The sequence below is a fragment of the Pseudorca crassidens genome, chromosome 9 (genome assembly GCF_039906515.1).
Source record: "Pseudorca crassidens isolate mPseCra1 chromosome 9, mPseCra1.hap1, whole genome shotgun sequence".
Classification (NCBI taxonomy): Eukaryota; Metazoa; Chordata; class Mammalia; order Artiodactyla; family Delphinidae; genus Pseudorca; species Pseudorca crassidens.
Genome location: NC_090304.1, coordinates 6,730,554 through 6,742,871, shown reverse-complemented (window position 1 = coordinate 6,742,871; position 12,318 = coordinate 6,730,554). Strand labels below are relative to the sequence as shown.

General features: G+C 43.6%; 1 protein-coding gene across 2 annotated transcripts in view; it reads left to right on the top strand.

Annotated features, from left to right (window-relative positions):
* PACS1 (phosphofurin acidic cluster sorting protein 1) overlaps positions 1-12,318 on the top strand; it is a 140,021-nt gene that overhangs the window by 90,359 nt on the left and 37,344 nt on the right. For both annotated transcript variants that reach the window (XM_067748270.1, XM_067748271.1), the window contains exon 2: positions 11,179-11,266. In XM_067748270.1, the coding sequence (XP_067604371.1) occupies positions 11,179-11,266 (88 nt within the window). The remainder of the gene's footprint in view (positions 1-11,178; positions 11,267-12,318) is intronic.

Sequence of the window (12,318 nt, the reverse complement as noted above, 5' to 3'; positions counted from 1 at the left end):
CAGTGAGGATGTTCTCCGCAAGGTCTCGAGTGCCCGTGAAGTGGGAGAGAAATGGCTCAGTGCAGGGAATGCGGGGAGAGACCAGGAGCTCCCTCCTCTTTACAAGGGCAGTTGCCTCACTGCTCTTATTGGAAGGAAGTTGATCCCATAGAAGTTGATCCCACAGAAGAGCTAACCAAACACAGGCTTAAACAGTAAACAAGTAAGAGTGATGATGATGATGACGATGGTAATGCTGATGGGTCCAAGTGTAGCGTTTACTGCATCTCACCATATGCCAGGCCCTGTGCTGCCTTTCAGTCTCTCAATTAATCCGGATCACAGTGTTATTAAGTAGAAAGGGTTATCTTCATTTTATGTGAGAAAACTGAGGCAAAGGGGTCACCAGGGTTACCTAACAAGGAAATAAGGGGTGGGATCAGGAAAAGATCAAGATGCAGAAGGAAGGACTTTGAGTAATCAGGGGACCATTATTTGTTGTTTTATTAGTTTGTTAATAAGGGACTTAACTAAGATTTCCAAGTGGAGTCTTTAAAAATGACAGTAAACAAGTCCTGTTATCAATATATTTTCAAAATTCCTTTGCAGAGAGCAAGATTATCTTTGAGCTGAATAACATGGGATCCTCCTTTATAAGTCCTTTGGATTCCAGCCATCTTTGTGACATTGTTTTACTTTAAACCATTGATTTCTTTGAGTTCTATTACCTAGAGGCAGGCCTTTCTCTGTCTGGCTTTTCACTGACGTTCCGGAGGTGGACTAGCTGGGGAACCCCAGCCATACCTTCCATTTGAAACCCCCTTTGATTAAGGACTTTTAACTAGAACTGCCGTCCCACCTCATCCCCAGATGAGGAGGTGGGTAGGAGGGTGGGGTACAGAGGGGTCTTCATTCAGCTCCCATATTTCTAAGTGGTGCTGTGGGACCTGCTTCCAACCCTCTGTACCGTGGAGATTCCTAGTTAGCTCTCTGAAGTGCAGAAGACTAGGGATTTGGTTCTTTTAGGGATCATGGAAAGAATCTTTTTTCCTTCAACTTTTGAGAAAACTCCCTTTCCTTCTATAAGGATGGGAGTTGGGATTTCCTCATAGGGCATCACCCATTAAAATGGACTCTAGGAATAATTCAGCTGGTTTTCTTAAAAGTATCTGGGAGCTGGTGACTAAAGTCCTAACATCTTGGGAATCTATTCCCGTATATTAATAATAGGTTTACCGGGACTTCCCTGGTGGCGCAGTGGTTAAGAATCTGCCTGCCAATGCAGGGGACACGTGTTCGAGCCCTGGTCCGGGAAGATCCCACATGCCACGGAGCAGCTAAGCCCGTGTGCCACAACTACTGAGCCTTCACTCTAGAGCCTATGAGCCACAACTTCTGAGCCTGCGTGCCACAACTACTGAAGCCCGTGTGCCTAGAGCCTGCGCTCCGCAGCAAGAGAAGCCCACTTGCCACAACTAGAGAAAGCCCGCGCGCAGCAGCAAAGACCCAATGCAGCCAAAATAAATTAATTAATTAAAAAAAAAAGAATAGCTTTACCTGCATATAACAAAAAATAAGAAAAGATTTATATAAGATAGCGGCTTATTGCTTTCTCACATAAAAAATAAAAAATCCAGAGGTGAACAGTCCAGGGCTGATAGAGTACCTCCCATGGTGTCGTCAGGGATCCTGGCTCCTCTCTTTCTAATTGACGTTCCTGACACATGGATTGAATTATCACAGTTTCCTCATGGTCCAAGTTAGCTGCCGGAGCTCAGGCCATCAGCCTGCATCACAGACCAAAAGAAGGAGAAAGGACAAAAGAGGGTCCTGTCACGTGAGTGAGCTCCCTTAAAAAAAAGTCTTCCCACATGTCCTACCTAATACGTCCACTTACACATTGGCCAGATTTCAGTCACGTGTTCTCAACCTAGCTGCAAAGGAAGCCGGAAAGCGTGGTCTTTTATTTCAGGAAGAAACATGCTCAGCTAAAAACTGGTGCTCTTTTATTAAGTAGGAAGGGGAAGATAGATGTTGGGTAGGCAATTAGCAGACTCTAGCACACTGGGTAGAACCTTCCTTTTAAAACAAAACAGCTTTGGACTTCCCTGGTGGTGCAGCAGTTAAGAATCCTCCTGCCGGGCTTCCCTGGTGGCGCAGTGGTTGAGAGTCCACCTGCCGATGCAGGGGACACAGGTTCGTGCCCCGGTCCGGGAAGATCCCACATGCCGCGGTGCAACTAAGCCCGTGTGCCACAACTACTGAGCCTGCGTACCTAGTGCCCGTGTTCTGCAACAAGAGAAGCCACTGCAAGGAGAAGCCCGCACACCACAATGAAGAGTAGCCCCCGCTCGCCGCAACTAGGGAAAGCCCGTGCGCAGCAACGAAGGCCCAATGCAGGCAAAAATAAATAAATAAAATTTAAAAACAGCTTTATTGAAGTATAATTGATATACAGTAAACTGCACATATTTAAAGTGTATAATTTGACAACTTTTGACACAAATACAGTGAAACCACCACAATGAAGATCATGAACATATCCATCACTCCAATGTACCCTTTGTAATTGCTCCTTCCCACCCCCTCTATGTCGGGGGTCCCCAAGACCACTGATTCTTTTCTTTTTTTTTAAATCAATTAATTTTTTTGGCTGCATTGGGTCTTTGTTGCTGTGTACAGGCTTTCTCTAGTTGCGGCAAGTGGGGGCTACTCTTCGTTGCGGTGCACGGGCTTCTCATTGTGGTGGCTTCTGCTGTTGCGGAGCATAGGCTCTAGGCACAGGGGCTTCAGTAGTGTGGCTCACGGACTCTAGGGTGCAGGCTCAGTAGTTGTGGCACACGAGCTTAGTTGCTCCGTGGCATGTGAGATCTTCCCGGCCCAGGGCTTGAACCTGTATCCCCTGCATTGGCAGGTGGATTCTTAACCACTGCGCCACCAGTGAAGTCCAGGTTTGATGATTCTTAGGAGAACTCACAGGGCTCAGTATATAGTTGTAGTCACAGCTATGATTTATTTCAGTTACAGGATACAAAAGCCAAGTCAGGGGGGAAAGTGCATGGATAAAGTCTAGAGGAAACCAGATGCAAGATTCCAAGAGTCCTTCCCCATTGGAGCCACACAGGACCTAATTCCTCCAGCACTGGATTGTGACAACGCATATGAAATGTTCTTACCAGGGAAGCTCTTTAGAGACGTACTGCCCAGATTCTTGCTGGGGGCTGGCCAGTTGGGTACCCTCTTCCTAGCACGGAGGGCAACATGTATTCAGCATAAACCACATCATTTGTAAAAAACAGTTCAGGCACAGAGAGCCACTCTGACCAGTTCTGGAAGCCCTCCCAAGATCCAAGGTGTCAGGCAAGGGCCCATCCTGTAAGCAGGCCTTTTCTCGGGCCTGCTAGTTAATGCTTTTCTGTACACCGCCACCCCGTCCCCATCCTAAGGTAACCACAGGTCTGCCTTCTGTCACTAAAGGTTTGCATTTTCTAGAACACTTTGTACCTCTTTTTTGGCTTCTTTCACTCAGAATTATTCTGAGTTCATTCATGTCATGTGCATCAGGAGTTCATCCATTTTTATTGTTAAGTAATATTCCATTGTGTGGATATACCAGTTTGTTTATCCATTCGTCTGTTGATGGACATTTAGGTGGTTTCTAGTTTGGGGCTATTTCAAATAAAGCTGCTGTGAACATTCAGGTACAGTTCTTTGTATGGGAATATATATTTCCTTTTCTCTTGGGTAAATACACAGGAGTGGAATGACTGGATCATATGGTAGGTGTCAGTAGAACTTTTTAAGAAACTGCTAGGGCTTCCCTGGTGGCGCAGTGGTTGAGAGTCCGCCTGCCGAGGCCCGCGTACTGCAAAAAAAAAAAAAAAGAAAGAAACTGCTGAACTGTTTTCCAGACTGACTGTACATTTTACATTCCCGTCCACAGTGTGAGTTTCAGTTGCTCCACGTCCTCACCAACAGTGAGTAATGCCCAGTCTTTTAAATTTCGATTTTCAAGCAGGAAGGTAGTGGTCTCTCATTGTGATTGTAATTTGCATTTTCCTACTGACTGGTAAGGTTGAGCATCTCTTCATATGTCTTGCCTTCTGTATACCTTCTTTGGTGAAGTGTTTGATCAATACATTTGCCCATTTTTTTCACTGGGATGTTCGTTTTCCTAACATCAAAATTTGAGAATTCTCTATATATTCTGGACCAATCTGTTATCAAATAGGTGATTTGCAAGTATTTTATCCCACTCTATGGCTTGTCTTTTCATTCTCTTAATAGCATCTTTCAAATTCATTTAGACAAAGTCCAGTTTTCTCATTTTTTTTCTTTTAGGGATTGTTCTTTGGTGTCATGTCTAAGGAATCTTTGCCTAACCCAAGGTTCCAAATATTTTCTCCTGTGTTTTTTTCCTTAGAAGTTTTATAATTTTATGTTTACATTTAGATTTGTAGTCCATTTTGAATTAATTTCTGTAGACAACTTAAGGTATGAATTGAAATTCCATTTTTTTAATTGGGTATCCAACTCAAACAATGTGTGTCTCTCTATTTAGGTCTTCTTTAATTTCTCTCAGCAATGTTGTATAATTTTCAGTGTGTGTAGGTCTTGTATGTTATTTGTCAGATTTATCCCTGTATATGTCATTTTTTTGGATGCAGTTGTAAATTGTATTTTTTCAAGTTTCAATTTCTAATTATTTGTTGCCAGTATATAGAAATACCATTGATTTTTGTATATTGATTATATTGGTCTTGTTTCCTGCAACTTTTCTAAACTCACTTATTATTCTAATATTTTTTGAAGATTACATCAAATTTTCTATATAGATAATCACATCATCTGAAAATAAATTCCAATCTTAGATACCTTTTTTTTTCTTAATTTATTTGGTTGCACTGAGTCTTAGTTGCAGCAGGTGGGCTCCTTAATTACGGCATGCAAACTCTTAGTTGCGGCATGCACGTGGGATCTAGTTCCCTGACCAGGGATCAAACCCAGGCCCCCTGCATTGGGAGCATGGAGTCTTAACCACTGTGCCACCAGGGAAGTCCTGCATTCCTGAGATAAAACCTACTTGGTCGAGGTATATTATTCTTTTTACATATATTGATATTTTAATATATTGTTTATAATATTTTGGATATATTGAGTTAAATAAACTATATTACTAAAGTTAATTTCACCTTTGTTTTTACTTTTTAAAAAATATGGCTATCAGGAGAAGTTTAAATTACAAATGTGGCTTGCACTATATTTCTGTTGGACAGGAAGTTTACAGTCAGGATACGGGGATAGAGCTAAGATTGAAACAGATTTGCTATCTCCCAGTTCCTTTCCTCCCATTCTCTCTTAAATTTATTCCAGTTTGGCTTTCGTTTTCACTCTTCCAGTGAAACCGCCCTTGTTGAGGTCCTCAGTGGCTTCCATATCGCTAAATTCAGTGATCAGTTTTCAGTGCCCCTCTTGACCCATCAGCAGCAAGTGATACAGCTGACCATTCCCTCTTGGCTTCTAGAATATCGTGTTCATTTGATATTCCCCCTGCTTCACTGGTTAATTCTTCTTCATATCCTTTGCTAGTTCATCCTCTTCATCTCTCTGTCTTAATGTTGAAATATTCTTGGGCTCAGTCCTGGTCCTCTTCTCTGTATACTCACTCATCCTCATGATTTTAAATTCCATCTTGATGCCGCACTTCCGTCTTGATGTTCCCAGCCCACAGGCAGACTTGTGTACCTTAACTCTCTGCTCAACATCTCTACTAGACATCTCAAATTTAAAACGTCCAAAATTGAACTCTCAATCTTAAACTCCCAAAACCAGCCTTGCCCAGAGCTTTCCCCATCTCAGTTAATGATAACCCCATCTTTCCAGATGTTCAGGCCCCAAAGCCTGTATTTTCAACAATATATCCAGAATTCAAACCACTTTTCACCGCCCCCACTGCCCCCACCCTCCAAACCTCTGCCGTCTGTTGCTTGCACTACTGCAGTGGCTTTTAAACTCTCAACCTTTTCCCCTTTTCCCTTGGCTTCCCTCCATTCTGTCCTAATAGAACAGCTAAAAGAATCCTATTAAAATGTAAAACAGGTCATGTCTCTCTCACTTGAAGCCAGTGGCTCCCCATGTCTTGCAGAGTAAGAACCAGATCCTTACTGTGGTTTACAAAGCTTTGCATAGCTGGTATGGCTCCACTACCCACAATGCATGTGTTTGACCTTGTCCCTTACCACTGTCACCCTTGTTCCCTCTGCTTCAGCTCCACTGGCCTTAATATTTCTCAAACAGACCAGGTGTGCTCCTTTGCACTTCTTTCCCTTAATCTAGAACTTCTCAGTGAGGCCTACCCTGACCACCTTACTTAGAATTACAACGCTCCCTGCCCTCCTCTGCCTCACACTCACAATCCCCCTCACCTAGCTCTATTTTAACACAATCTAACATACTATGTAATTTATTTAATAATTATGTTTATTGTTATTGACAGTTTTTTCCTCTAGAATATAAATTCCATGACAAGAATTTTGTCTGTTTTGTTTACTGACGCATCACAAGTGACTGGAACAGTGACTAGCTCAGCATAGGCTGATGGATGACTGACAGAGTAATATGACAGAACTGTAATTCAGACCAGGTTATGTCTGACTCTAAAGCCTTCATTCTGGTCTTAAAAGTCTTTTTTTTGATGTGTAGTTTGTGTACAGTGTGGTGCCTGGGCCTTGAACATAAAGCAGCTCTGTGGATTTTTGCAGGTGTGAATATCCACGTGGCCACCGTCGTGGGTGTCTCAGTCACCCCCAAAGGGTTCCCTTATGACCCTTTCCAGTCAATGTCTCCACCTGCCTCAGTTACTGAACTGGCTCCTATCGCCATGCATTGGTCTTACCTATCCTTGAACTTCGTATGAGTGGAATCATATAGTCTTTTGTGTCTGCCTTTTTTAGCTTAGCACAGTGTTTCTGAAGTTTGTCCATGTTGTCCCATGCATCAGTAGCTTGTCGTCTTTGTATGCCACAATTCGTTGGTCCATCCTGTTAGTGGACACTTAGGCTGTTTCCAGTTTAGGGCTGCTCTGAACATTCTGTCTTTGTGTGGCCTGTGCCCTCGTTTTTCTCGGCTTCTCTTGGGACCTGGGCAGAGGAATAGGCATGTATTTAATATCTACTAATAAGCTACCGGGTTGTTTCTCAGATACCTGTCTGACGTTGCACTCTTACCAGCCACGTATGGGGCTTCTGGTTAGTCCACATCTTCACTAGCACTTGGAATTACCAGTCTTTATGATTTTAGTGTAAAGTTATTTTCTGCTGTAGAAAAACTGGTTAAAGCTGGAGTATGGTCAGGGAAGGACTCTTCTTTCAGGCCTTGGGTACTGTATTTTTACTGCATATGAAGTGCCCAACCGATAAAACATATAGTAACAAAAAACCCTAGGATCAGCATCTAATCAGCCTCTTACTTGTTGAGACACCTCCGTCGGAACATCTTGCCAGACTCAGTCATCCTCAGAACTATATCTGGGACTGTTTCAATCAGTATTGTGTGAGTGTGGGTTTAAGGAGAAATGTGTCTTATTTACTCAGAGTTTTTCTGTTGTATTAAGATATCTGTTGGAAATATTTACTTGTAATTAAAGTAATTTCTTCTTACCTTCAAATAAGTGCCCCTGTACTAATTTTAATTGGGTTCTGACCTAAGATAAACCTAAGTTTGCATCTTGGCTCAACCACTTTCTTGTGTGACCTTGGGCAAGTTTCTTAATCCTTCTCAACATCCTTATCTGTAAGCTAGGTAGAGTACCCCACTTCTTAGAATTATTGTAAGACTTACATGAAATAGTGAAATGTATCTCAAGCAACTGGTACATGGTAGATGCTTAATGAGTCACATTTTCTTATGCTTTGAAGAACCAGAATACATTTAAGTCCCCACATCCCCTTGAGTGATACCATTAAAAACAAACAAAAAGACCTGTTGAACTGATTGCCAATAGTATGGAAATCAATGTGGCATGTCTAGTTTCTGAGCAAACACTAAACACATCCAGTCTTGTTATTATTTTGTTACCTAAGGTACTAGATCATTGTTGGCTTTCTTCTTGACATAAGGTGCTGTGGCCTAAAGGTTTGTTTATTTATTCACCAAATATTTATTGGTATATGATGTGTTTTTCCCTCCTAACAAAATTCCACCATATTACCTATTACAATATTTTATATGTTATGTAAGAGGAAAGATGGTCCAGAGCCTCATGGGGCATAGAAGAGCTGAGGACAAGAAGTGTCGTGTAAGTCGTTGCTTGTCTTCCCCACCAGACTGTGTAATCTCCATGAGGCTGTGGACCATGTCCTCTAAACTCCCGCTAACCCAGTGCCTGGCGTACAGGAGATGCTCTCTCAACATGTGGAATGTGTGAGAGGGTGAAGGATCACAAGCAGAGGGGAAGAAACACGCGTGTTCCCAGTTTATTCCTGTGACTCTTTTTTTCTTGCAGTGAGTTTATTCAGCACCAGCGCATCCGTCTGTAGGTGCTTTGGAAACAAACGAAAACCCAACTTATCAGAAGCATTTGTAATCGGCAGCCTTAGATGAGGAACAAAATTGGGCATATCCATTCTTTTCCATTTGCTCATCCCAGTTGTGTTCCTTCCCTTTCCTCTCCAACAAGGCTTGAAAATCAGCTGAACAGTGTAGTTAGTAACATTTCTTAGTAGTCAACTATGTGAAATGTAATAATCCCTTGGGTGTTGGCAGAACCAGAGTTCCTTTTGGGCCAGCACGTTTCTACTCTGAAGGGAAAGGAGAAACAAGTGATGCTGTGGGTAGCTGTTGATGGGCAGGGGAGAGGGGGCGGCGAGCATGAACCGTGGTGACTCCAGTTTAACAGACCTGAGCGTGTTTTAGGAGCACAGGTGTGGGAGCTCCAGTCATTGGCTGAGGAGGCAGCTGTGTAGTGGAGGCCTCAGGTCTTAAGAGGAGAAGCGTATTAGCTCCTACAGCTGCTGTAACAAATGACCATGGACTTAGTGGCTTAAAACAAAACACACGTTTATTTTCACAATTCTGGAGATCAGAAGTCCAAAATGGGTTTCACTGGGCCAAAATCAAGGCGGTGGCAAGGCTGCATTTCTTCTGGAGGCTCCAGGGAGCGTCGGTTTTCTTGCCTTTTCCAGCTTCTAGAGGCTGCTTGTATTCCTTGGCCCCTGACCCTGGGGTTCTTCCATCTTCAGAGCCAGCCACACATCACTCCGACTTCTGCTTCCGTGGTCACATCTCACTCTCTGACTTGGGCCCTCCTGCCTCCCTCTTATAAAGACTTGTGATTTTAGTGGACCCATCCAGATAATCCAGGATCATCTCTCCACCTTAATTTAATCACATCTGCGGAGTCCCTTTGGCCCTGTAAAAAGTTTACAGGTTCTGAGGATTAGGAGATATTATTTGCCTACCACAGGGAGATTGGAGTTAGAATCTAGCTCTGTCACTTACTAGCTGTGGGAATTTAGCTGAGTCACTACTCTGTTTAGAATCTGTTTCCCAGGACTAACCTGGTGGCGCAGTGGTTAAGAGTCCGCCTGCCAGTGCAGGGGACACGGGTTCGATCCCTGGTCTGGGAAGCTCCTACATGCTGTGGAGCAACTAAGCCCATGTGCCACAACTACTGAGCCCGTGTGCGGCAACTACTGAAGCCCGTGCGCCTAGAGCCCATGCTCCGCAACTAGAGAAGCCACCGCAATGAGAAGCCCACACACCACAACGAAGAGTAGCCCCCCGCTCACCACAACTAGAGAAAAGTCCACGTGCAGCAACGAAAACCCAACGCAGGCAAAAATAAATAAAATTAAAAAAAAAAGAATCTATTTCCTCTTCTGTTATACGGGTAGAGCAGTGACCCCTGCCCCACCCCACCCCGCCCCCTACACACACACACACACACACACACACACACAGTCATGTTTTTGAGGTCTGGATGAAATAATGTATATGAAAAGACTTGATAGGCTCTCTTTTAGTTGATTTTGATTGTGACTTAAAGCAAAAGGAAAGAAAGAGTCTTATTTGCTTCGTGTCAGCAGATCTTAGCAAGTGTTTGGGGTGAGGGTGAATTCAAAATTAGAATTCAGTTCTGTGGATCTGGATTTGTCCCCCTTTTTTCATGAATTACATGAATTTCTTCAACATGTATTCTTGTTCACCTGGTTTTAGCTGGAGGCCGTTTTAAGAAAGTGTTAAACTTCATTAACAAATATTTGCCGAGCAGCTGTACTGGGCCCTGCCCTTTGGAAGGAGGCCCAGAGGTGAGAGAGTGGGCACGCGAGGAGCAGAAATGAATTCGGGGCGACTGGAGCTTAGAGAGTAAGGAGGAGGCCCAGAGGTGAGACCGATGGGAAACGGGGAAAATGAGCCCCAGGCCAAGTCGGGGTCTCAGGACCTGACTCGGGTCGGCAGCGTCCCACCTATAACCATCCTCCAGAACCTCACCAGGGAGAAGGATGTTTTAAGGACTTGAACCACTCAAACCAGAAGCAGAAAGGCAGCATCTGCAGTTTCCCTCCCAGCTCCTGCTAGAAGCCCAGGGTAGCCCTGCCTTGGGAGGCCAAGGTCGAGTCACATTAGAGATGCCAAGACTCCAGAGTGAGGGACAGTCCCATTGCTTTTAATTAAGGGGAACTTCCTCATTGTGGCACTGAAGATTTTCTGCATGTTTGAAGCAAAGTTTGGCTGAAATCGAATTTGTGGTCATTTAAAGCATTTCCTGCCAAATGGTTTCTGTTTTGTTTGCGTGGATTTTCTCTTTGTTGCTACAGATTTACATCGGTAAATGTTTCAGGTGTGCTTAGACATAAGGTGGAACTGGAACTGGGCAAGCAAAATAAACACTGATGCCCCTCCCTGGTCTACTCCCCGCTCCCAGAAACGGCTCCCACATATTAGGAGTGAAAAGACATCTTGGTTTTGGCTGGAGATAAAGGGGCATCCACAGACATTCATGGAATAATGTACCTTTTTGACACTTACCAAATACAAAGGTTAAATAAGAGGGATGCTGTTTTACTGGTGGGAGACACAGTATACAGCATTCTAACATTCTTCCTTTAGGTAAAGCAGCATTTCCTCAACAGACTGTCTGTCACTTTTCTCATAAGTTCCTTACATTTGACTCGATCTTCTTTCTCAAAATTTTTCTAGGCTGTTCAGCTTGACCCTGAAGAAACTTGTCATGCTAAAAGAAATGGACAAAGACCTTAACTCAGTGGTCATCGCTGTGAAGCTACAGGTGAGTTGAACAGGATTGTTTGTTCAGGACCCAAGGAAGCTAGATAACCTTGTGCCCACTGTCGGGGCTTCAGAGATGCTGGTAGGGGACCAGCTCTCTCGTCCTTCACTCAGCAAAGCAGGTGCAATAGTGGGAAGACGATTGAGCTCCTGCGACCTACTGGGTCCCAGTTCTGCATCTTAGTTAAAGCACTCAGTCACTTTAAACCTTAGTTTCTTTGTCTGAAGGATAAAAGTGGCTCTCCCTGCCCTGCCTGTCTAACAGGATTAGCATGAAGATCCAGAAGTTCATGCTTCTGGATCTAGAAATTCAGAAGTTACTAGGGTGGCTAGAAATTCAGAAGTTACTAGGGTGGCTTGTGTAGGTTTCGGTCTTATTCCTGGGATTTCTGGGTATAAGGAGATGTATGGGTTGGGGAAGCAGCTTTGGCAGTTTTCTATAGGGTGGAAGAAACTTGTAGGTTATTATTTTAGACTTGACAGTTTAAAATTTACTGGGGTGTTTTGTCTTCTGAGTCATCCCCACATTTAATTCCTTGAAACTACCTCCGTAACTCCAGGGGACCCAAAGTATTTCACAAACATTCATATTCTAAGCATTTGGAATTTCAGTTTCAGGAGAAACTGAACTCCAGAAAGGTCAAGGAATTTACCTGTTGCCAGGTGATACCAGGTGGCAGAAGTGGGACTAGAAACCAGAGAGCCAGTAACGTATGTAGACGTTAAACTCCGACACCAGGGCTTCCTTAACCGATCAGTCCCTTTTAATGACGATCCCTAAAGCTTACTGAGAGTCTGAAGTGCCTCTGGAACCACTAAACGATGGAATCCTTCAGCTTAAGAATGGTGTATTTACTGAGTTCTATTTCATGGAAAAATAGTGGGCTGTAAGGAAACTCACTAGTAACCAGAACATTTGATTACTGGCTCACCTGTTTGTTGTGCAGCGGTTTCTTGGCTTCACTAAAACCCACGTCTGTAGCATTTTCGCAGTATGTGAACCATACGCCGAGGTCCTCAGTTCTCTTTCTGAGATAAATACATTATGTTAAT